We start from the raw sequence: 25855 nt of genomic DNA, 5'->3' as shown, positions 1-25855 counted from the left end.
TTTTTACAGAGAGGAAGGAAGAGGGATAGAGAGTTAGAAACATCGATCAGCTGCCTCCTGCACACTCCCCACTGGGTATGTGCCCGCAACCAAGGTACATGCCCTTGACCGGAATCGAACCTGAGACCCTTGAGTCTGCAGGCCGACACTCTATCCAGTGAGCCAAACCGGTCAGGGCAAAGAAGAGTAATTTTTCTCTTATATCGAGGCAAAGGTGAAAACTCAGTATATGTTAGCCAAAAAGAGTATTTGCAGAAATTTTATTTTTTTTTGAAGGAATTTTAAAGCATAAGTAATGTGTGTCTTCTCAGTTTAACATCTCCCTTTTAATGACCAGAGAACTGAAATGAAATTAATAGCTTTCTTTTGTGATTTAAACATTTAAATATTTTATTTAACACCGGGAATATTTGGGATCTCTTAGTATCAGTGTCCATGCAAGCCCACAAGGAAACAGAATATAATATTTTATGAAACAGTTGAACCTTACATCCAGAAGGCACCTGTGAGATCATGCACTGGTCTTCTCTGAGCCTGGAGAGTTGGCACTGGGGTGAATGGGAATGATAAGATGGTTGGGGAAAGGCTCTGAGACTAATCACAACACCCAGGCTTTCATCTGTTGTCCTCATTGACTTCTGAGAAAGAGTTCCTTTAAACATAGACTGAAGCTGCTCTTTGTGTGTCTATTTAAACCCTTCATGTATAGAAGAAGAGCTGGGATTCAGCAAGATTAACTGGTTTGGCCCAGATCACACACTTTGGCAATGGCAGACTCAGGACTGAAATCCAAGTTCTTCACGGTGCTCGTAGGCCCTGGTGTTTGTGTCAGCTGGAGGAATATCCTCATGATTCAATTTTGTTCTTTCCTTCCCACTTCCTGGCTCTGAGAAATATATGAGCCTGAGTTAGACAATCAGAGGGAGGTTCCTGCATCAGGAAAGAGATATCACTCTACCTGCTTGCCACTGCTGTACATGGCTCAGAGGATCTCCGCTCACCTGATATGAACCCTTTGCGGTCGTTTGTCTACTCTCAGCCACCAAAGCTTTTTTACCGTTCCGGTTGTATGTCTGCTCTCAGCCACCACAGCAAGGAACCGTACGAATCTTAACTCTATTCATTCATGTATCAGTTCATAATTTCTCTGAAAGCTCTTAAGTGTCTAAGCGACCTTGTCACGAACCAAAACATTGCCCCGACAAATCGAAGGTATCGAAACTCAATATAAACAAACGCAGTCGTTCCACACTCGCCATGCAAAACACCGTGGCGAGTCAGTCGCCTTTTGAGAGTGAAGAAATCGACAAGCTTGGGAGATACTTTGCAGAATTTCAAATAAAGCTTTACAAATTATGTTTAACTGTAATTAGGCATTCTCACTTGTTAAGATATTTCAAAATAATACTCCAAAATGGCAAAAAGAAAGTTACCAAAAGAAGTGAACTGCGAATCTGAAAGTTTATGGTGAAGAGTTTTATTTTGGCACCTTGAATACTGACTCTGACGTAGAAAGTGATAACGTTTGTAGTGATTCTACTAGTAGTGACGTAGTTCCAAAAAAGAATTAATAAATCTTGTTTATCCTTCATAATCTTGCATGTTATGTATCACTGCTCTTTCAATGGAAATTAATTCCGACCAGTAGGACACCCATGTCCAAATTTAATATGCCCGCAAAGGGTTAATGGTTATGAATTCATAGAGTATCTTCTTTCCAACTCATTTGATGGCCCTCTGACTAATTTGATTCATAGCTTTATGTGCAATTATAAATGTTTTATTCAATCATCTTCTATACCTTTTTATACCCACTATTCGATGCCCAATATTGGACCTGTTATATTGGACCTAGTTAGAACTTGTTCTGTTTTGTTTTCTTTACTTGCTCTCCCTTGTATTTTCTCATCCCTATTGTTTGGCGCCAGCTCATCTTATCTAGTCAGAGGGACAAGGAAACTTGGCAGAGGAAGTCAATCAGGAAGCAAATCTGGAAAATGACCTAAGGGTCCTCCTTGAGTTGGAAGAAAAAAAGTGAAGAGCTTACACTTTTCAAAGAATGGAAACAGTAATAAGGACAAAACCTAACAGGGAGACCCTGGGGGCCAAGGGTTGAGGAGAGCATAGAAGTGATGGTAACTAGGTTCGTGACTAGAAAAGACCAGACCTAGGCCAGTTTCCCTTTTATTCTGCTCCTGAGTTCCAGAGAACAGACTAAGTTGAAGAGGGATAGGAGAGAGGCAAGAACTTTTAATCATGCAGTTGATTTTTGAGATTAAGGTCCAGGTAGCATCTCATCTGAAAACAATAAAATAATAGAGTTTTAGAAACTGAAGGGTCTTTAAGGCAGTGGTTCTCAACCTTGGTTGCACATTAGAATCACCTGGAAATCTTTTTAAAATCCTGATTCCTGGGCCTCACCCTCCGGAAATTCTGTTTCTTTGTTATGGGGGTGGGGCCACAACGTTAGTAACAAAGAAACAGAAATTCCCGAGGATGAGGCCCAGAAATCAGGATTTTAAAAAAGATTCCCAGGTGATTCTAATGTGAGGACAAGGTTGAGAAGCACTGCTTTAAGGTCTTCTTGCCAACTATTTTATTTTGAAAATGAAGAAACTAGGGTGAGGAGAAATCAAGGAAAACCCCTTGGCTCAGTTCCGAATGGAGATGTGGGATGCCAGTCCTATATTTCCCATTCATATTTACTCAGTTGCATGAGATTGAAGAGCCCAGGACAAGAAGCTAGGTTTTATTCTAAATGCAGTTGAAAGTCATGGAAGGGAAATGATGTGATCTGATACTCTTTAAAAAAGATGCCTCCTTCTGCTATGTGAAGAATAAATTGGAAAAGGATCAGGGTGTAAATCAAGAGAGTAATTAGGAGACTATTTTAGCATTCTAGGAATAAAATGGTTGTGGCCAGAAGAGGGAAGATGAGAAGAAGAAGATGTATTTTGAAGTTAAAATGTAGAAGACTTGTTGGATTGGATGTGGTAGGTAAAGTACAGGAAAAATCAAAGCTGTGTTTGAGCAACTTGGTGGATATAGGTCCAGTGTTAATATGGAGAAATGGGGACGGGGCGAATCTATGACTTGCAGGTGGATTCAGGCGAAGGGATAGTTGGTAGAAAATTTTGGCTAGAAAATGAAGATTTGTTCTCATTCACCCTTATATGAACTGCTGAAACTGTTTGTCTAGATTCCTGGACCATGACTCATTTCCCCAAGTCCTACTTAATGCCATAGGGCAGTTCTTTGTTACCAGGATACTTAATTATATAGGATACCATGATAAAGTCTTACCAGTAATCTGCTTTAGGAAGGACAAGCTAAGGCAGTAAGGGAGGGAAATACTGTTTCCACTTTTTGACTTTTACCCATATAGAAATGGAATTAGAAATCCTTAGCTTTCCTGTAACTCAATTTAGGAGTGCCTTAAGTTGTGTCTACTGGATGAGAAAGGGTGAAAGGACTTTTACACAATCGTGTGTCCATGGAGACATGGAAGGTAGGGCTTCCCTATCCAGCATGTTGTTGCCATAGTTACTTATTCCACAAACCTTTTTTTGGGGAAATTATTCTACATGCCAAGCCCTGTTCAAGGCACTGCGACTACAGCAGGGAAGAAAACAATGTCCTTGCCTTTATGGAGTTATATCCCAGAACACTGGTTATGTCAGCATCTTGTTCAAAAAATGTCAATGGTTTGTTGCCCATTTCAGCATAAAATCCAATCCTATGCTTAAATCAAACAGAGCCACTGCTTGCTGTTCCCAAACTGTGTGCATCCTTACTTCCTTGTGTTTGCCTGAACTATTTCTCTCACTTGCCTGCTTCTCCATTCCTTTGAAGTTAGCCAATCTGACCCACTCAGGACTGATATTCAATACACTACGGGTGTGCTGGCCAGCATCTAGTTCTAACTGGTTCATGCTTGTGTCAAACCAGCTATTCAAAATTTCTCAATTACCCCTGCACCCATCAGGCATAGCTCGGTCTCTTGAGAATTCTTTTCTCAGTCCCTTTCTCAGCCCTTAGTGATCTCATCTTCATTTGAACGCATGGCTCTCACTTATTTCACAAAGCTCACAAACTTTCCCATAATATCTGGCATACAATTCTTTGCATTTTATTGAAAAAAAAATGACTTATGCTTTTGCTTTTTCTTCCAAAAGAGATGATAATCCCCGTGTACAACTCAGATACCACATATGCACTTATTAATTGATCAATGTACTAGGAGGGACTGTCTGCTGGGGACTTAGTGGAGAGGGACCCTATCTGCCGGTATTATGTGTCAGTGTGCTTATCTTTAGGCAAGTCCATCTTCCAGGGCCTTCTTCCACCCAGCTCTGTTTAAGAGTCGTCCCTATCACCTCAGGTTTGTGGGGGTACTACCATGCCAGTACCCCTTAGGATGCTTGACTACTTTTCTGCATTGGAAGGACAGTGGGGTATCTTGTTTGCCAGCCAATTCAATGCAGGCTGACACCCCAGGCACTCTGAATTAAGGTGGAAAAGCCAACAGCTTTAGAAAAGAGTCCATTTTTATGGGGATTAAAACAAGAAAATGATCACGCACAAAACATCATTTTTTATCTTCTTATATTTAAATTGAAATAAGACAATAAGCTAGATTGGAAGATGAGTTCTTATTGTTAATTGCTAAAGGTGGTGAAGTAATTTAATTTGTTGAACTAGGCAGATGAGGTACATTTTTTATGGTCTTGCCCATAGTGCAATGCTAACAATTATAGAATTAATCATTTTCAGATGTCTCACATTTGTTATTTTAAAGATGTAACTGTAGAGATTTTCCCCTTCTAAGAGCAAGTGGCTATAGTTATGACTTTCATAGGGCAAAACAGCTTAAAGATATACTCAAATAATCCCCAAATTTTAAAATAGGCCTTTTCTACTTCACCACAGTATTATGGTCTAGTCAGCTAACTGAACAATTACAGCTAGACTTTTATTTTTATATGTCTATTATTTATTTATTTATTTTCCTTTTTTTTGTCACCATTTATGCCCCCTATACCCTCTCCCAGCTCCACCCACCTGTCTACCTGTCACCATCACCAAATAGGCTTTTAGAATAAGAGGCTCCATGGAGCGTTGTATACATTTACTATTCCATTTCTACTTATTTATACCTGTGTGAGCACACAGTAGTATGTATTGGTATAACTAACATCTTGGCTATTTCTAAAAAATGCAGGTATCTAGGCCCGACTCTAGACTTTTACACATTTTTAACACCCATCCTCCTTTTGTCCCCCTGGCAATTCTATTAGTCATCCAGGGTTGAGGATCAATGCTATAAAGTATAGTTTGGCTTTGAAGGCACCTGGAGTCTAATTGGGAATATAGGACTTCTGTTTATATCTATCACTCTGTCTTTTTAGCTCCTTTCACAGAAGCATATGATAAATTTCAAGTGAGAAGCATGAACAACATAACTACCATTCTTAAGGGAGGAACAAATTAGCAAAAGAAAACTAAGGAACTAAGGAAATCAGATTTGAACTTATGCTTTAGGATGATTAGAGTGTAAACATAGATGTAAGAACATAGATGAATAGAAGATTAGCATGAACCTAAGCTCATGTGTAAGCTCAGGATGAGTATGTAAGGTATGTGCCAGGTACTAAGTGGATATTAGTTGGAAAATAGAAATCAGATAGCCCTGCACAGGGACTTTGGTCCAAAGATCTGGATTTGAGTTCTGTGCATGTCACTAAATAAGTATATTTCACTTCTCCAAGCTCCAGTTTCCATATCTGCCCAAAGTTTCTATTAGGTTGTTTGGAACCAGTAAGGTAATAGCACTTAATAAACCACATTGCCCAACTCAATGCTAACTATTATTATTGTCTTTGGAGGGAAAGGCATTGAAGGTTCAAGGGCAGAGGAGTGATACATAAAAAGGGTTAATTATTCTATTCATGAGTGAGTGAAAGAAATAGCTAAAAATGAATAATAACTCAATTCATGTAATTGTGTTTAGGCACTTGGAGCCCAGCCTTCAAAAAGATCAGCCGCACTGTCCATCATGGCTGATGCTGAGGCTATGCCTGGTACGTGAGTATCCCCACATACCTTACAACTCAGTGCACAATTCATGACCTCCAACAGCCTTTAAGGACACTTTTAATTAATTATTAATCCCCAGAGCACTAAATTTATTGGTACACCTTGTAAAAATTAAGTTCATCCCCTTTATTTAAATATAACCAACTTTTGAGAGATTGACAGCAACTTTTAACTTAGTGTGCTGTCTGATACAGTATCCACTAGCCACATATGACTCTTCAGTGCTTGAAATGTGGCTAGTGAAACTAAGGAACTGAATATTTAATTTTTTATTATTTTTTTAAAAAATGTTTTTATTGATTCTTAGAGTAAGGAAGAGAGAGAGAGAGAGAGAGAGAGAGAGAGAGAGAGAGACAGAGACATTGATATGAGAGTGCAACATCCGTTGGCTGCCTCCTGCACATATCCTACCAGTTTTTGAGTCCACAGTCCGGACATGTGCCTGGACCAGGAATGAATTTGCAACCTCTTGGTGCATGGGACACGATGCCCAACCAACTGAACCACACAGACCAGGGATTAATATTTAATTTTAGTTCTTTTTAATTTCAATATAAAAACAGATAATTCAGTTATTAGAAAACTTTAAAGCATGTTTGCAGCACCATGGGTACATGAATCTACTTTTTCAAGTGCATATTTTATCTGTCCCAAATAGATCCCAGGAAAGGATCAGGGGTGTTTATCTAAAGGCGTCCCTTGAGATAAACTTTAACCGTGCAGGTGTGGGACATTCAAGTAGTTGCTAGCGAAGAGGCTGCTCTCATGCAAGCAGGACCAGAGTGGCAGGCTTTAGGACCAACAAAGACCAGAGGCTTTAATTTAAATTTTAAGCGTACGCAAATAAATTCAATTAACTGCCGGAGGAATTACACCACATGAAACATATGCAGTTGCAAATCACACAGCTTTTTTATTACTCACATAAATTTCTGAGCTGCGGGTACAAGCTTAGTTAGAGATCCCTGTGGTGCTGTCCTCTGGGGTCCGGCAGCTGGGCTGGTCTTGTCCGGGTGCAGAGGGCCAGCGTTCCTCACCCGATAGTTCGGTCCTGTCTCAATCCATCGGGGGTTGTTAGCTGTTCTTCTGTCGTTTGGCAGGGAGAGGAAGGTGGTGCCGTGTCATTTGTCAGACCGACAAAGGGACGGGCCTTTGTAGCTGTCTTGACAGGCGAGCATCGTTAGCTGCCCGGGGTCCATATTTAAAGTTTGTTCATACCTGTAGCAGCTCAGGTGGCTATCAATGATTTACATCAATGAAAATATGTTAATCTCAAACAGGGCAAGGGGGCTAAGGAGAGAATGTCACTCAAGCAAGTGTTTATCTTTGCAAGTCAACTCTGTATCAGTTCAAATTCTTATCTCTGGGGTACACATGCTTCAAGGCAGCGCGGAATGTGTCTTTAATATTACACTTTAAGTTTTAAGGAAAGTTAACTCAAACATTTTAAAACTTTTCTAACATTCTTTAAGCATTTTAAACGTTTCTATATTTTACTACAACCTTATCCATTCTTAATACAGATCAAATATTTCAGATAAAAATTTAACAACTAAATTGAGATGAATGTAAGTGCAAAATACATATAGAATTTTGAAGACAGAACAAAAAAAGTAAAATATCTCATTAAATTTTAATATTGATTAATGTTGAAATGATATTTGGATATATTTTATTTAAATAAATATTCTATAACAATTAATTATTATATGTTATTAAATTAATTCCACCTTTTTTCACTTTTAAAATTTAACTACTAGAAAATTTTAACTTATATATGTAGCTCACAATATATTTCTTTCAGAGTTGATCTAGATTTGGCCACACTATAAGTAATCTTAAATTTGGGCTTAGGTAGCATGATTGAGAAACATTTACTGCTGTATACAGAGCGAGGATTATTAAGATTTTCTGTTTTGCTATCTCCCCTTGGCTCTTGTGATCCCAGGCAATACGTAATACTGGCAGTTGTTCAATAGAATGCCTCATGGATTCGTTTAACCCCTTTTCTATTTGGATAGTACAGCCCATTTCAAGATGGAGAGAGCATAAAGAGAGGAAGATCCAGGAATGGAGAATGTTCTCTAGTTCATTTTGCCTTTGGGTCATGCCTATAATTACTTAAATTATATTTAAAGTCTTGATACTATGAGCTTGTAATCCTCACTCTCCTTAGCAACCTAGCCTAGTCTGAGAAATATTTTGGAGGAGCACACGATAAAATCTCCGTGAGGTATGTAGGAAACCTATTAATCATTTATTGTTGCAAAGAGGATAGAACACTTTGCTAAAAAAGGACTTAGGTGGGATGTGAGGAAAAGTGTGTCTATAAGAGACAACTCATCTCCTCTATGAGCCTCTCCCCTCATCTAACCCTTCCCTTCATCAGAACGTGCTTTTAAGATATCTTTCTGCACATGCACAAATATTCACTTGTTTGGTATGCATTTGCTATTTTTAGCTAAGGAATGTTTTCCTACAAAATAACACTTAGGAAGAGCTCAAATAAATAAAACCAATAAGGTTGGATTAAAAGGAGGAAGAGCCACCAAGGAACATGAATTCAGTGAAGTACAATTTTGAAACCATTGCCTTAGTCTGGATTTGATTCACTATGTTATTTCTCTTGGGATATTTGTGTTTCAAATCTTATCTCTAAGAATACAATATAAAGTTTAAAGGGAAGTTTTTACGCTAGGGAACTGGCAGTAGGGGGTGTTAGTGATTTATGTTGGCCTCTGTCACAGCACAGATCTTACTGAATGTCATGGCATTTGTTTATAGTTTTTTTTCTGGCACAAGTCTCCAAGTACTTGGAATACAAGGATACTGAGTGGCTTATTTCTTTCAGTACATTTAACACCAAAACAGTATCTGGGACTTAATAGGTACTTAATGACTATGCTGACTGAGTGTTGTTGAGAAGGAAGTAGGGCTTTACTAACACCTATGAAATCAAACAGGCAGTCAGGCACCTTCTCCGGATTATATAGGCAAGGATGCCCTTAGCTATATGGCCCATACATCTTTTTTCAGCATATCCTCTTAGTAAATTTTTATGAAATCTCTGAAGAGTATAACCTGGTTGTAGGAAGGATGGGAACACTCTGAATAAGGCCAGTTATTTTTGTTATGGTTATAAAAAACATGTTTTCTAGTCCATAGGTCTTTTGAATGCAAAAAGGCTTGTTCAGTGATTATAGCAAGAGATAGCCAATGGTTCATTCCATTGTCTTAGTTTCCACGATTACATCTGGTGTCCTCATGTTTTCACTTCAGAGTTTAACTGGAACAATTATATAGAACCTTCTAAAGCAAGGCTTGGGGAATGTCTGGCCTGTGAAATCATTTGGTCTTACCCTGCAATTAGGGGTGAGTTAATTAAATGTTTGACCAAATATAGCAGACTAAATTTTAAGTTGATAATTTTGTATGGATCTTGAATCTATAATAGTAAAAGGGAAATGTGCTAATTAGACCAGACAACCGAATGACCTTCCGAACATCATTCCAGACATCCTTCTGGACAAAGCTGCCACAGTGGGGGCCAAGAGAGGTGGTTAGGGGTGGTCAGGCAGGCAAGCCGAGCAGTTAGGGGCGATCAGGCAGGCAGGCAGGAGTGGTTAGGGGTGATCAGGCAGGCAGGCAGGAGTGGTTAGGAGCCAGTGGTCCTGGATTATGAGAGGGATGTCCGACTGCCAGTTGCAGGATTGGGCCTAAACCGGCAGTCAGATATCTCCTGAGGGATACCGGATTGCTAGAGTGTGCAGGCCAGGCTGAGGGATACATCCTCCCTCCCGTGCATGAATTTCGTGCACCAGGCCTTTAGTTATGTTATAAATATCTAAATGGCTCTTGGCAGAAAAAAGGTTCCCCACTCCTGTTCTAAAACATTATGAGAAAGATGAAATTTTATGAACAATCAATCATAGTAGCATTAAATTGATGATATATGAGTGATTTTTTTTTTTAAAAAAAAAATATATATAATGATGTAGGAAAATGTTTTAGGCTAGTGAAATAATTTGTCAGTAGAGATTCATTTCCTTTCCCCATGGAAATGCTAGTATTTTCAGTCATGTTTTAGCCAATTTCAGTATGACTATTTCAACTTTTTCATGAACTTTATTATAAAATATTTGTTATTGCTTATAGTAATTTTTTTATTCCTATATGGGGATATGGTAACTTGAAGAACCCAAAGTGTGAAGATATTTTATTATTTGCAAACCTATTATTAATTAGTTTTAATAAAAAAGGCTATAATAAGATAAGATTCATTCATACTAATTTAGAAAGTTGAAATTTATTTTTGTGGTGTTGAAAAAATGAGGATTGACTGATAAAATTAATCACATAAGTAGCCCAATGATAGTAATACAACAATAAATATGGTAATAATAATTGTTCACATTTATTGAAAGCTTATTATGTGCTTGGTGCTGTGCTAACTGCTCTGTAACCAAACCCAATTTTATTCTCATAACAAGTCTGTGAGATATATTATTATTATTATCCTCATTTTACAAATGAGAGTGAAGTCTTAAGACAACAAAATAAGGCTCATGAGCAAATTAGAATTCAAGACCAAAATAGTGTGACTCAGGAATAAGAGTTCTTAAAACGCATTCTGTCTGCTATGGATATGTATTTGCAAATAAAGCCTTAATTATATTTTTTAACAGAGAAGGAGACAACCTCTTCTTAATAATTAAAGTTATAATGTGCACTTGAATGTATAAAAGCTGCATGCTTATATGCTTACTCCATTCTGAAACAAAGAAACAAAGATTATTAACTGGATGGATTCTTAATGCCAAGATTGTTTACTTTCTTGTGATTTTAGATTTATTTGTGGAATATACACATGTGCTTGGATATTATAAAAAGAAAGAACAGACTCTGGCTTTGTCTTTTCCAAGGCATTGAAATATGAATTATTTTGCACTACCTTGAAAATTTAACTCTTTGGTTGAGACTGATTGTTAGTTACAGGAGAAAATCAGAACAGGTGCTGCAGCACATTAAATGACAATGAGGGCTCAGGACTGCTGACTTGGAATCAAGGTGTCAACACACCTTCAGTGGCTCCATCTCAGGATCCATGTAAAATTGCTCTCTTTTGGTGCCTGCCATTTTTTTGTCCCTTACATACAATCACAGGCCTTGTTTTGTTCAGGAACCTCAAGACCTGACTGTGTGGGTTCACTGTGGCAGTACCTAGATGAGTTGGAATTTACTTACTGACTCCAAGAAGACCATTTGTGTTGGCAGAATGTACACAAGCTCCTCCACAGCTCACAGGCAACAAGTGACTTTTGAGGATGGGGAAAATTAGACACACTAGTCAGCAAGAGCCCAGATAGACAGAAAAGGCTACCTTGGGACTTTAACTCCTCTGTCAAAGTCCAAGTTTTAGATATTAAGGGGAAAATGAGAATGGCTCTATCAACACATTAAATTACAACAAGGGTGCAGGATTGCTGGCTTGAAATGAAAATGTCATAGCCCATTCAAGTTGTTATAAAAATATATAATAGGGTGGTTTATAAACAGGAGTAACTTATTTCCCACAGTTCTGGAGACTTGGAAGTCCAATCATGATGCCGACCATTCGATGTCTGGTGAGGACTGCTTTCTCATTGATGGACATCTTCTCACTCTCAGCTCACATTAGTGGAAGGAACTACCTACCTCTCTGGGGTCTCTTTTCTAAGGGCACTAATCCCAATCTCAAAAGCTCTACCCTCATGGCATAATCACCCCCCAAAGGCTCCACCACCTAATATCATTACATTAAGCATTAGGTTTCAATATATGAATTTTGGGGACAGGACATATATATTGTTTGTAGTGTAAAGTGTTGTTGAAATACAAGTACTCAACTAGGGTAACCAACCCAATGCAAGAGGATTCTCCAGTCCTTACAGGGAGACCATTGCATCAAGTTAAGATGCAGATGTGTAGAAAAAGCAAATTCATGAAACCAGCATGGCTGTGCAGCTTTAGAAGACTCTTGGGCCCTCTGCATCTTAGAGCTTTGCTGTAAATGAAGGCTAGATCATCTCTAAGGTCTTGTCTGGAATGAAAACAGGATGGTTTTTATAAATCTACATTTCCACCAAAACCCAGTGATAATCATTTCATATATTAATAAATTATATTGACCGTTGTGTGTCTGATACAGGCAATAATGTAATTCTAAGTGATTATAAGAGCCGGTTAGTCAAAAGAGAGGAAGTAAGCAAGGACAAGTTGTGAAGTCACAACTTGAAAAGCTCATTGTCTTTTCTTCAGAAAGTTAGGGGTCTGGTTAGGAATTCAGTCTGGCATTTTGTAATAGCAGCCCAAATAGACTAAGACAGTATCTCATTATGGTTTTGATTTGCTTGAATATGGAAGTTTAATTGCTTGAAATTTGAGCGGGTGAAAAGAAGAAAGAGAAAAATCTTAATCCTAAGAGTACTAAAGGAGGTAGAGTTTTAGAAATGGAGAGCACACTGACCAGACTTAAAGCTAATTTAAATGGGTCATGTGACTTAATTTTACTGAGTCCAGGTTAAGAGGAGAAAGCCAAGAAACACTTTTAAATGTCACAATCGGCAGATGATAAAGAAAATGTAAGGCAGAAATCAGGAATAAATGAGAATGATGTATTCTATGTAGGTGCTATAAAATTCCATATATAGTTCTAGAGGAAAAGAATAAATTAAGAATCTAAGGCACTTATAAATGAGGCAAGAGTTATTATAATACTATTCATTTGTAGGTGTGTATATTTTTATCTTAATTCTATTCCTATTTAACAAACCTATTGAGTTTTATGTTGCAGTTATAATTTAATCAACATGCTTTATGTACAGTCGTATGTATTATTCAAGAATAGAGAACACAAATAAACTTGATAATTTTTGTACCCAAATCATGCTGTTGTGTCTTCTGTATAGTAACATTTTAAAAAGTTTTAGAAGCATTTGAGATTTCAATTTTGTGTGCCTTCTTTGGTTTCCCTGAATTTTAATAATTTAGGATAATCTATCACTCTGACCATTATAAGCTGATGTTTTTTAAAGAAAAATATTACATTAAAGGAGTATTACATTAACTTCTTTGCATTCACTTATAAGTTACACTTATAAAAATTCACTTTTTAATAATGTCCTGCAAGATTCATAACTGTCCCCAAATTTTAATATCATAGGTTTGTCATTTTTGATTAAGAAACTACATTAACTACATTATAAAAAGTTTCTCTGTTTTTATTTTAGGTACTGTATTAGAGATCTCCAAGCAAGATTTTTTTCAGGAAGCAAAAACTCTCATTGCCCAACATTATGAGAACATAAATGAGGTGAGTGCATTTATCTAACATTATATTTTTCTGGAAACTAATATTTTTGTATATTGCAATGATCATTTCAAATGATTGCATGTATCCCAATAGATTTTGAATAGAATTAAGAGAAAATGAAATACTTAGTAGTTATAATAACTGATTTCATATTGCATTTAAAATTTAATTTTTTAGCTACACAGATTATTTAATTATACAGATGTACGTAATTTGCACACTTAATTCTTAATGTTGTCTTGATGAATTATAACAAATATTTGGATTAAATATCTCACGTAAATATCCCTCTTTAAACAGTATTAGACAAAGCTAAACTAGAAAATATGCTGTGAGATGTCTCCTCTATGTCCCTGACATGACATGCTTATCTGATCTCCTTCCACATCACTTTGCATTAAAATGTTTACTAGTCTGATAGTTTCTTGAGGGTGTTGACTGCCTTTTTTGAATGTTGCATCTCCAGCAACAGGCATTGTGCCTGGCCCAAAAAATATCTGCTGAATGGCATAGATTCGGAAAGCCAGGGAAGAAAGGATGAAAAGAAAAGTGATGGCAAAGAGATAATATAGGGTGAATTTTGGAGGACAGTCTCTGCAGAGGAGATGAAAAATTTTGGGGAATAGCAGCTATTGTGATAAATGGGCATTTGGGGCAATAAGTGAGGGAAGAGGATCTTAGAATCATGTACTTTGTGATCACTGTCCTATTCCCTTTTGAGTACTTTTTAAATCAATGTATTTGAAATAAAGATTTTAAATATTTTTCAATGCTTACTGTGGAGGAAGGTGATTATAATTTTTACATGTATCTTTTGAATGGTCCTCTGCTGAGACTGGACATAGGTGGTTTTAATCTTGTAATCAACATTGGCATTATTGCTTAACTGTTTCCTTTAACCAAAAAAATACTTTAAAATTACATTGATTTAATTAGCAGGTGCATGGGATGAAAACTTCACAGTCTTCAGAGTTAGGTAAATGTGCCTTAGAACTCTGACCATGTTTAAGAGTTTAATAACAGCTTAATAGTCCATCTTTGCATGGAAAACATAATACCTTATTAGTGGCATGTTGACTTGGCAACAATTTGAATTTTTCTAAATCTTTTTATGGGCCAGAGTATGACTAGCTAGAAAAAGTATGATTGTTTGAACAATTGCTTGTCAGATACCTGAGACTGTATTATTTTTCTATTGCTTAAAATTAAGAAGTATATAAGTGTTACAAAGCCACTGTTCTCAAAACTGCCTGGTACTGGCACAAGAACAGACATATAGATCAATGGAATAGAATAGAGAACCCAGAAATCGACCTGAACCAATATACTCAATTAATATTTGACAAAGGAGGCAAGAACATACAATGGAGTCAAGAGTGTCTCTTCAATAAACGGCGTTGGGAAAATTGGACAGATCCATGCAAAAAAAAAAAAATGAAACTAGAACACCAACTTACACCATACACAAAAACAAACTCAAAATGGATAAAGGACTTAAATGTAAGACAGGAAACCATAAAAATACTAGAGGAATCCAAAGGCAACAAAATCTCAGACATATGCTGAAGCACTTTCTTCACCGATACAGCTCCTAGGGCATTGGAAACTAAAGAGAAAATAAACAAATGGGACTACATCAAAATAAAAAGCTTCTGCACAGCAAAAGAAACCATCAACAAAACACCAAGAAAGCCCACTGCATGGGAGAACATATTTGCCAATGTTATCACTGATAAGGGTTTAATCTCCAACATTTATAGGGAACTCATACAACTTAACAAAAGGAAGATAAACAATCCAATAAAAAAATGGGCAAAGGACCTAAACAGACACCTCAAAAGAGGACATTCAGAAAGCCAAGAGACATGTGAAAACATGCTCAAAGTCACTAATCATCCAAGAGATGCAAATCAAAACAACAATGAGGTATCATCTCATTCCTGTCAGAATGGCTATCATCAACAAATCAACAAACGACAAGTGCTGGAGAGGATGCAAAGAAAAGGAAACACTCGTGCACTGCTGGTGGGAATGCAGACTGGTGCAGCCACTATGGAAGACAGTATGGAGTTTCCTCAAAAAACTAAAAATGGAACTCCCATTTGACCCTGTGATCCCACTTCTAGGAATATATCCCAAGAAACCAGAAACACCAGTCAGAAAGCTTATATGCTTCCCTATGTTCATAGCAGCACAAATTACAATAGCTAAGATTTGGAAACAGCCTAAGTGCCCATCAGCAGATGAGTGGATTAGAAAACTGTGGTACATCTACACAATGGAATAATATGTGCTGTAAAAAAGAAGGAATTCTTACCATTTGCAACAGCATGGATGGAACTGGAGAGCATTATGCTAAGTGAAATAAGCCAGTCAATGAAAGAAAAATACCACATGATCTCACTCATTTATGGATAATAAAGACCATTATAAACTGATGAACAAAAATAGATACAGAGGCAGAGCAGCATCGAACAGACTGTCAAACTACAGCGGGAAGGCCGGGGAGGGTTTGGGGGCAGGAGGTGGGGAGGAGTAAGAGATCAACCGAAGGACTTGTATGCATGCATATAAGCATAACCAATGGACACAAGACACTAGCGGGTAGGGGAGGCTGGGGGAATGTCAAAGAGGGGAAAAAAAGGACACATATGTAATACTCTTTATAATACTTTAAGCAATAAAACAAAATTTAAAAAAGAAGTATTTAAGTAATTGAACTTACTTGAAATACATATCCAATTATGAATAGTCTTTTCAGTTTTTTTATAGTTTAATGCATTTTTAAAAGCAAACTTGCAGAAACAGCACAGAAAACAGACAACTTTAAAAGCATATACTTGCATGTAGGACAACTCAGTTAGAAAAGCATAGTGAATGGATTTAAGGCATTTAAGTGATTAAAATTATCTGAAATACATATCCAATTATTAATATTATTTTCTGAGAATCTACTTCTATGTATTAGCAATTATTTATGGTTCAACAGATAAAGTGCTTTGGGGGTGTAAGCATTTTATGGACATTTGAGAATTTTTCAAAGATGGTTGAAAATAAATTCCTTTTTTAAAAAAAAATATTTTATTGATATTTTACAGAGAGGAAGGGAGAGGGATAGAGAGTTCGAAACATCGATGAGAGAGAAACATCGATCAGCTACCTCCTGCACACCCCCCACTGGGGATGTGCCCGCAACCAAGGTACATGCCCCTGACCGGAATCGAACCTGGGACCCTTTAGTCCGCAGGCCGACGCTCTATACAATGAGCCAAACCAGTTAGGGCGAAAATAAATTCTCATATGTCTAGTTGAAAACTTCTGTCTTAAAATAGACTTTAAGGTTACATTTAAAAATATCACATTTGAAAAGAAAATTACTATTTTAAATTTAGATTTTTTTGAAGTAGAATGCAACCCTCATGCCTGTGAAGTACCTTTTGAGAACTACATAGGATAACATCTGCTTCATTGGGGCACTATCATATGCTTTATAGTAAATATCTTATATGGTAAGGCACTTTGCCAAATGTATTTAGTGTATATAAGTTTATTACTCTTAATAAAATTTATTATATACTTTTATTATATAATCAATATGACAATTACATTTAAAATTAATTTTTGTTTTATTCACAGAACAAAGTTCAAGGTACTTCTATAAATGTTTTTAGAAATAAACAGCAAAAGCCGAAACCTGGCAAATACATACCTTCAAAGATTAAAAAAAAGGAAATATTTGATGTGGTCCAAGAACTCCAGAGAGCTCACAAACGTCCTTATTTTCACAAAGATGTTTCCAAGGGGGAATGTTTTGAGGAGCCCCCTCCACGAACTTCTTTGAAGGAGTCACACATGTTTGATGTAAAAGGAAAAATCAAGGGATATGTAGATCTAATTACAAAAGGTAAGTTTTTGGTGGAGCAAAGAAGTTCAATAAACTAGCAGGCAGAAGTGTTTGTTTCTGGTGTGTTTTAAATGGACTTCCCTTGTTCAGACAAAAATCCAGATTTTAAATTTTAGCAATGAAAGATAGAGAGATAGAGAGGCATGATTAAAAGAGTTGCTAACCTCTGGGGGCCACCTGGAATTGAGAAGAGAGCATCCTAATGGGCAAGAGGAATTTAGATGAGCACTACTGGTAGTTACATCTTCCAACAGGGTGATATTCCTTCTAGTACAAGTCCTCAGAGACCAGTTAGTTCACGGTTAGTAGTGCAGTCAGAGGTGTATGGCTTTGGATTCTATTGTTGAGCAGGGTAGGTAAGGTAGGCAAGCTATTTGTGGGTGTGTTCCTCCAAAACCCTCTAAGGATTTTTGGGGAGTTATAGGTTTTTTCTTTAAGACAAATTATAGTAAAGATTTATTCTCTGTCAAGAACTTGGTAAGGTTGAACCTGAAGGTCCATTTAAACAAAGTGATATTGTTTTCTTGAGACTAATGGCTGGAATAAATGACTTCTTAAAAATACATTTTTAGTTATAACTATTTAAAATGCATCCACATTTTCTCTTTGTTATTGCTTCTTAGGCTGTTAATTCATTTCAAGTTTTGTCTTCATGCAACGCCTGCTCTGTGCCAGGCACTATGTTGGGAGCTGGAGAAATAAAGATTAAAAGGCTCACAGAGTAATGGGGATGGGTACACACATAGGTAGTTTCTTATCATACAATGTGGCGATGGCTGTAATAGAGGTGTGTGCAAAGCATTATGGAAACACTGAAGCATAACCAGCCAAGTGCTGGAATGAAAATCTCTCAGAAGGGACCTCATTAGGAATGGGTTTCCAGGAGAAGTTTACTAGAGGTAGGATGGAAACAGGAGAGGCCATTTGGAGTAGTGACAGTGAAATAATAACACCCCAAAGGATGAAAGAATGTGATGTTTTGGGAAAGGAGAGCTGTGGAAAGAATTGAAGTTGGGAAGATGGGTGAGGCTAGATTTTGAAGGTAATACAATATGAGGTCCAGTACTTGAACTTAAGTGTAATGGAAAGCCAATGGTGATTTTAAAGTTGGAGTTGCAGACGGGATGAGGCATGAGCAAATCTGTCTGAGAGAAAAATAAAACTGGTAGCAGGGGCTCCGGAGAGAGTGGTGGCAGAGGGTCCAGCAGGAGGCGTTTCAGGAAAGAGATGGTCTGTGTAAGAGATGGCAGGTCTAAATTAGGGCAGTAATGAGGCATGAAGTATGGAGGAGTGATGTTACAGTAGCATTTCTCACAGAGTAGTCTTCAGAACACTAGTCCTGAGTGACTCACCTTGACAAAAGGGTTATTTGATTAGATACGTTTGAAAAAAATTCATTCAGTTCTTCAAGTTTCATATTGAGCATTAATATATTGAAAGATCTGAGAAATACTGCAGAAAAAATCTGTCTGCTGTTTTTAATGTGGCTATCCTCAATTAACCTAATTAAAGAATTCCTAAAGAATGACATTGCAGTCTCTAGCCTGGTAAACTAAACAGATAGCATTAAGTTGAGGTAGGAATTCAGAGGGAGAAGCAGATTTTGGTCCAGTGGAGAAAAGGGTGGGGAAAATAATGAACCTGTTAGCTTTGGACCTATTAGGTAGACATCTATGTGGAGATAATGATTAGAAAGTTGGAAATAGATATCTGGCACTTAAGAGAGAAGTAGGTGAAAGCTGAAGGAGAGTACCCAGCAAAGGAGGTGGGAAATGAACAGCTGGGAGGGAAATCAGAAGAGTATGAAATATGTTACTGATACTTTGGTCAAAGAGGAGGAACACCTTAGGGGCAAGGAAAGCTCATCTATTATCCCAGGAGGAAGTCAGGGCTATGAGCACAGACACAGGCTGATTGATAAATTAGGGGGTGAGATTGCTTCTGTTGTTTTGGTGAAATTAAAAATGAGGTTTTCACCTGAGGATGGGATGGGACGTGCTGGAGTTTTGGGGAGCAAAGAGAAAGCTCAAATAGCCATAATCTGGGCAAGTATGAAAGTGCACGGACTATGAAAAGATAGTTTGCTATGAAAAATAAATCCACCCCTCACCCTTTTTTAAGAGAAAAGAGAAATGATTGGGAAGTGTCAACAAGGATCAAGGAAGAAAACGACTTTCTCTTTAGCCCTAAAGTATGGGGAGGGTGGGAAATAAAGTTACTTCTTGGGCGAGTGCTGAAGAAGCTGTATCCTTAGGAAAATAAGGGCTGTTAGAACAAGGAGATAGGGGAACATATGAGAACATAGCTCGAATATCAATTTAGCTGACAAAAGATTTGGGGTTTCCTAGGGCATAGTGAAGAGTTTGGGGAGGTGATTTAAGAAAGGATGAAAGGTTGAGGGTTTATGGAGCTAAGACAAATGCAGAGAGAATGAGAAGAGTAGTTCTGAGGGCCTCCCAGAGAAGGTGGGTAATCTTTGCCAACGATGGTCGCTTTTGGGGATTGTTCTTTTCAGCAGGTTATCTTGAAGCCACAGATGTTGGGGATGGGCATGTAAGAAAGGAATGAAAGTTTTTTAAGAGCACAAGGAGGACGGTGGCCATCCAGAAAATCTTACTATAGACACTGTTGAAGTCAGAGACATTTTACTAGGGACCTCTGCATGTACTCCCCGAGACAGCTGTGGAGTGCTGATCCTAGAGTTTATATGTAAATGAAAATTGCAATTTATTTCTCTAAGTTCTTATCTCAAAAAGCCTATATTAGGTCTGTAACTTGAATTGATTTTTAAAAACATATTCTCAATATTCATTTCACTGTGAATGGAAGCATGATCTAAGATCTCTGGCATTAATGCCAGGACTTGATTAAAGTTTGTGAGATTAGAAAGAAAAGTGAGTCCTGTGTGTCTGGTATATGTATGTACCTTTTGCTCCTGCTGCACTGACAAACTCAGTTGCATTATCTTCCATAAGTTGAACATTTTATGTGAGAACAAACCAAACATATCTTAAATTTGATCTAAGAATATCAACTTTAAAAATATACTATAACAATTATGATATCAAATATCTTTAGTAATTATGTTTTTGTGCTTGCATATGATACATACTCATGTTTTACTGAATAGAGCAAAATCAGAAAAAATATCAAATGATTTCCTCTTTGAGTATATAGGTATTCTACAGTACTGCTTAACCAGTTTCTATTGCCATGCTGCCAACAATTTATGAATCTTGATTAGAAATCACATATAAAAATCAGTTTTTGTAATATATATTAAATATTAGTTTATAGTTAATATATATATTATATATATATATATATAATATATATATACACACACACACACTATATAACAGTGGTTCTCAACCTTCCTAATGCCAGGACCCTTTAATACAGTTCCTCATGTTGTGGTGACCCCAACCATAAAATTATTTTCGTTGCTACTTCGTAACTGTAATTTTGCTACTGTTATGAATCATAATGTAAATATTTGATATGCAGGATGTATTTTCATTGTTACAAATTGAACATAATTACAGCATAGTGATTAATCACAAAAACAATATGTAATTATATATGTGCTTTCCGATGGTCTTAGGCGACCCCTGTGAAAGGGTCGTTCGACCCCCAAAGGGGTCGTGACCCACAGGTTGGCGACCCAAAGGTTGGGAACCGCTGCTATATAATAAAAAGGTAATATGCAAATTGGCCCTAATGGCAGAACGACCTGGAACAACCAGTAGCTTACACATACTGACCACCAGGGAGCGGACACTCAATGCAGGAGCTGCCTCTCCTTCTCCATGCCCCCCCCCCCCCAAGTGCATGAATTTTCGTGCCCTGGGTCTCTAATATATATATATATATATATATATATATATATATATATATATATATATATATATATATATATATATGGTATGCATCTGCTTATGCATTCCCTTGAAAACAAAAAATACTTAGGTGCTATTTTAACTTATTTAAATTCAAAAATAGATTTTTATTCAACCCAATTAAATTTTATTGTATTCATGTCAAGAAAATACATTTAGGGTTGCTATTGGATTGTTTTCTAACAGCTTGGAAAGGAGTAGATGTGTGTGTGTGTGTGTGTGTGTGTGTGTGTGTGTGTGAGAGAGAGAGAGCACGTGCATGCACGCATGTGTGTACATGTGGGTGTGTTCTTTGGTTTCCAAATAATAAATCTCTTCCTTAAAATATAAAATGACGGCATCATGAATTTTAATAATGCTTTAAAATAATTACATGGCTAGAAAGCACTGGAAAAACCTGTCGGAAAAAATGACTTTGTTTTATGTTTATTTTTTTGCTCACAGTTGGTGACAGCTTACCAAGAAGGTTTTTGATCAACAATGTTTATAAAATCTATTTTAACAATTTTAAGTGTATGGCTGATATTAACAAACATTACTCTTTCCCACAAAAGTATTTGGAGAAATTTAAGACCAGTTCTTATAACAATTTATAAGAGCTGTGAAAACTAGAGTTTATTTAATGAAATGGAAAATTATATCGAATTTGGTATTACAAAATAATTTGAAACTTGAAACATACTAATATTCCCCCATGTATAAAAACAACCTCTAATTGAGGAATTTGTAAATAATGGAATAAATTTGGGTTGTTCTTAGTGATCATCTCACAGAGAATTTAGCAATTGCTTCTCTGCTTCTCTTAGTTTCTTTCTGGTTTAGATTGCTATGTTTCTTCCTATTTCTTGTTAGGAATTTTCTTTTGATTGCCTGTGTTCTTGAAGAAAGAACCTAAATAGAATTTTAAAAATTAGTAAATGAATAGCATTGTATAGCTGAGTAACAAATGCCTTGAACACAGACATTTCTTCTTTATGCTTTTTCTCTTTTTGTACTGACCTGGCAAGCTCTGACCTCGAAAGGTGTCAGATGGAGACACAAAGTAAGAGAGGAATCAAATTGCTTCAGTAACAACATGTTTTATTACACTGAAGTAGCCACCATGTACAGTAACATTTAATAAATTGATAATATCTTAAAAATGAAAATCATTAAAATCTTATAAAGGATTTAGAGACAATTGAATTCTTTTTACCACCTTCCTTCTACTAATTCTATTGTTAGTCTAGAGGACAACTTAGGGAATAACAGAAATCTTAGGATTAGGTAGTGACTTCCAGAGATTTTTTGATTTAGTACATTTGTTCCATGTTTTGCATTTGACAAGGAACATAGGCAGAGAAGAGTTAAGAGGCCAGTGAAATATTTCACAGTGGGCTGGGGTCCTTCCTAAGTCTTTTGTACAGAAGCTTTATGTACGAAGAAATAATACCATCTTCTCCTAGGAAATGTGAGTCATTGCTTCCTAGAAATGGTTTTCTGTGTGTACTGAAAACCTTCTTCAGCAGAAATTTATTGTTTTTGGCTTTTTGGCATCCATAATAGCTCTCTGGTTTGACTTTGGGGAAACACTCCTTCCACCTTAAATCTGTGCAGTGTGGGAGGGCTGTCACCCCAACTCCTAGCTCTAGGGTGGACATGTGATTCCTTCCGCTTACCCAAGTAGAAGAGCTCATTTTCCTGGCCACAGTGATTGGATGGAGTGACTGGGCTTAAACCAGCAGGGATGAGATGTGAGCCTGGAGGCACCAAAGAACACAACATGGGATTGTAGAATCAAGTCAACCTGATAGAGTAAGCTGAACAGTGCAGAGAAACAAAGTCCCGAGGACAATGTTTAAGCTTCGGCCCCAAGCTTTTCTGAAGACAAACTTCACTTGGACTATCCAGTTTAGTTGAGTCTGTGAATTATGCCCCTTTGAGAAGGCAGTACGGGTTAATGACTCGAAACATGGGAGTCCCGACTGCCTAGACTCAAATACCAGTTTTTGTACTCATTAGATTCCTTAAACTAATTTGGCTTTCTGTTGGTTTTCTCTGGTAGCCTGATGGAAACATTGTAGAAAAATTTTACGTAACGTGCCACTTTGACACCTCGATTTTAGACATCTGGCCTCCAGATATGTGAGAGTATACATTTCTATTGTATTCAGCCATGAAGTTTTTGGCAATTTGTTATGATGGGCATAAAAATATAATAAAGTGGACTTCCAAAAGTAAGTTTCAATTATAGGCATCATTTACAAAATATTTTTCCTTGTATAATGAGTGTAAAAGTGTAACCCATAGGTTGTTTCAACTTTCATTTCCTCATTCATACATTTATTCAGCAACTATATAAAACGCCTATTTGAACTGGATGCTGTGTACCATGGTCCCCGCCCTGATGGAACTTTCAGTTTAATAGAAATTCTCTCCCACTCTCTTAAAAAGCATGGTAGTAGTTGTTTTTTTTGTGGTGGGGACCAGGGTTATACTAAATAGCTGCCCCTTTCCTTCTGAGTTTGGAATCAATTGAATTGAGAAATAAGACACAGGAATTGGGCAAATGAGATTAAAATGCTCATTTTGTTACTGACAAAGCAGATGAGAAAATATTGCCCTGGAAAAGTAGCCCTGTGGCTTGTTAATCCTCTTCCAGAATGAACCGAATTCTCCCCATCACAGGCAGAATTTGCAGCAGCCACACTCCTCCCCTGCCTCCAGCACAAAGAAGCACAGGCCCTGTAACCAAGCCTTGTGCAGAGGAGACTCGCTGCTTGTTCTGTGCTGGCAGCCTGGAGAAGCTCAGGGGACTAAGCTCAGCCTGACTCTCATAGAGTGAGGACAGGGATGGGGGAAGGCAGGCCTTTTACTCTCACAAACCAGAGTTATGAGCCTTTCTGGCTGGCCATACCCTCGTGTCTCTTGTAGGTCTGAACTAAGAGAAAGTAGCACTATGGGTGTGCTCCCCAATGGTATATCTTCCTGTCAGAGGCCACTAAGAGTAGATGTTACAAACAAAACTTGCAGGGTTTGCCTGTAGTCTGAGGTTTACATACCTTTGGGTTTGGAAAAGGAACAGCCATAAACTGGGTATTAAGGTAATTAAATCTTTTACTGGGTGTAATTTCCTCCTAGCAATGCTAGACATTTTGGGACAATAAAAAATGTGCAAGCCATCAAACACTTCCTGCCTCTCAGTAAGTGAAAGTTGGTTATCCCCAGCCATTAACATTTGTATTAATTTAAACTTTTTTTCAGGCAGAAATATCACTAATATGATAATTAGTAAATCAAGTAATTTTCATTGTAAACATTTGAGGCTAAACTTCTTGTTAAGATCTTAGCTGTCTTTCTGAGACAATACATTTCTGAGATTGATAGGTTTATATAAAATAAGCAGTGACTAACTTAATTGACTTCTCTTTTTACTATTTTGAAATGGAGTTTTTAGACGTTGACTTCCATATAAACAAAGGAATGTAACCCCATTTTCAATAAGAGAAAATCTTTTGTCATTTTGAGACTACATTATTAATGTGCTCCCCTAATTTGTCCCCTTGCCTCTGGTCTCAGCCTGAATTAATCTTTTTTTTTTTTTTAATATATTTTATTGATTTTTTACAGAGAGGAAGGGAGAGAGATAGAGAGTTAGAAACATCGATGAGAGAGAAACATCGATCAGCTGCCTCCTGCACATCTCCTACTGGGGATATGCCTGCAACCCAGGTACATGCCCTTGACCGGAATCGAACCTGGGACCTTTCAGTCCACAGGCCGACGCTCTATCCACTGAGCCAAACCGGTTTCGGCCTGAATTAATCTTTAAATAAAGTTATGCCAGAGTGATTTTGTAAAATGTGAATCCTATACTCTCTTAAAACCCCTCAATGTTTCCCCAGGGCTTAAAGGATAAAGGAGATGAAGTTCTGTGTTTTATGCATCTTAACTATAAATATTAAAAATTGATTAACCATTAGAGGAGAAAGACTGAATTATCTTTCCATTCTTTTTATGGAAAATATGAAATTTTTGTAGCATGAAGAGGTGACTAAATAGCCTATAGCTAAATGAGTAGGGAAACGTATTAAAGAAGTGTTTCTGGTAGTTAATTAACAAAAACAGTATTTTTTGTAGATTTTATCATGTGATCGTTGTCAACTTTATAGAATTTATTTGTGGTGATAATCATCTCTAATTCTAAATATTCACATTCATACCTCATTTTGTATTTATGTTTTTATAGACATGTCTTTAGTGTGACTCCCACAATTTTATAAATTTTAGTCCCCAAAATATCTGGATTCGCTGATGGAGAGGAAAAGTTAGAGATAGGAAACTCTGAAGCTATTGTTGTGAAGTAGACATAATGAGATGATGACTTGGCTTAGGACAGCGGTTCTCAACCTGTGGGTTGCGACCCCTTTGGGGGTCAAATGACCCTATCACCGGGGTCACCTAAGACCATCGGAAAACACATATATAGTTACATAGTGTTTTTGTGATTAATCACTATGCTTTAATTATGTTCAATTTGTAACAATGAAAATACATCCTGCATATCAGATATTTACATTATGATTTATAACAGTAGAAAAATTACAGTTATGAAGTAGCAACAAA

At 37.1% G+C, this 25855-nt stretch overlaps 1 protein-coding gene across 1 annotated transcript; it reads left to right on the top strand.

Moving 5' to 3' along the window:
• The first annotated feature begins 767 nt into the window (after positions 1-767).
• LOC118658457 (IQ domain-containing protein M-like) lies at positions 768-25596 on the top strand. Its single transcript, XM_036314007.1, has 5 exons — positions 768-809; positions 6011-6080; positions 13365-13447; positions 17084-17351; positions 25520-25596. Exons 1-5 carry the CDS (start codon positions 768-770, stop codon positions 25594-25596), a joined length of 540 nt encoding a protein of 179 aa, XP_036169900.1.
• Positions 25597-25855: the final 259 nt, after the last annotated feature.

Source organism: Myotis myotis, unplaced genomic scaffold, assembly GCF_014108235.1.
Source record: "Myotis myotis isolate mMyoMyo1 unplaced genomic scaffold, mMyoMyo1.p scaffold_m19_p_6, whole genome shotgun sequence".
Lineage (NCBI taxonomy): Eukaryota > Metazoa > Chordata > Mammalia > Chiroptera > Vespertilionidae > Myotis > Myotis myotis.
The sequence above is the reverse complement of the archived record's forward strand: the minus strand, read 5'-3'. Positions and strand labels throughout refer to the sequence as shown.

Excerpts from the sequence above, each read along its gene's own strand:
- LOC118658457 (XM_036314007.1), top strand. The coding sequence starts at position 768 with ATGGCAGACTCAGGACTGAAATCCAAGTTCTTCACGGTGCTC. Across the intron at positions 810-6,010 it reads CCAAGTTCTTCACGGTGCTC|GCACTTGGAGCCCAGCCTTC; the intron begins GTAGGCCCTGGT and ends AATTGTGTTTAG. Across the intron at positions 17,352-25,519 it reads TGTAGATCTAATTACAAAAG|TCCCCAAAATATCTGGATTC; the intron begins GTAAGTTTTTGG and ends TATAAATTTTAG.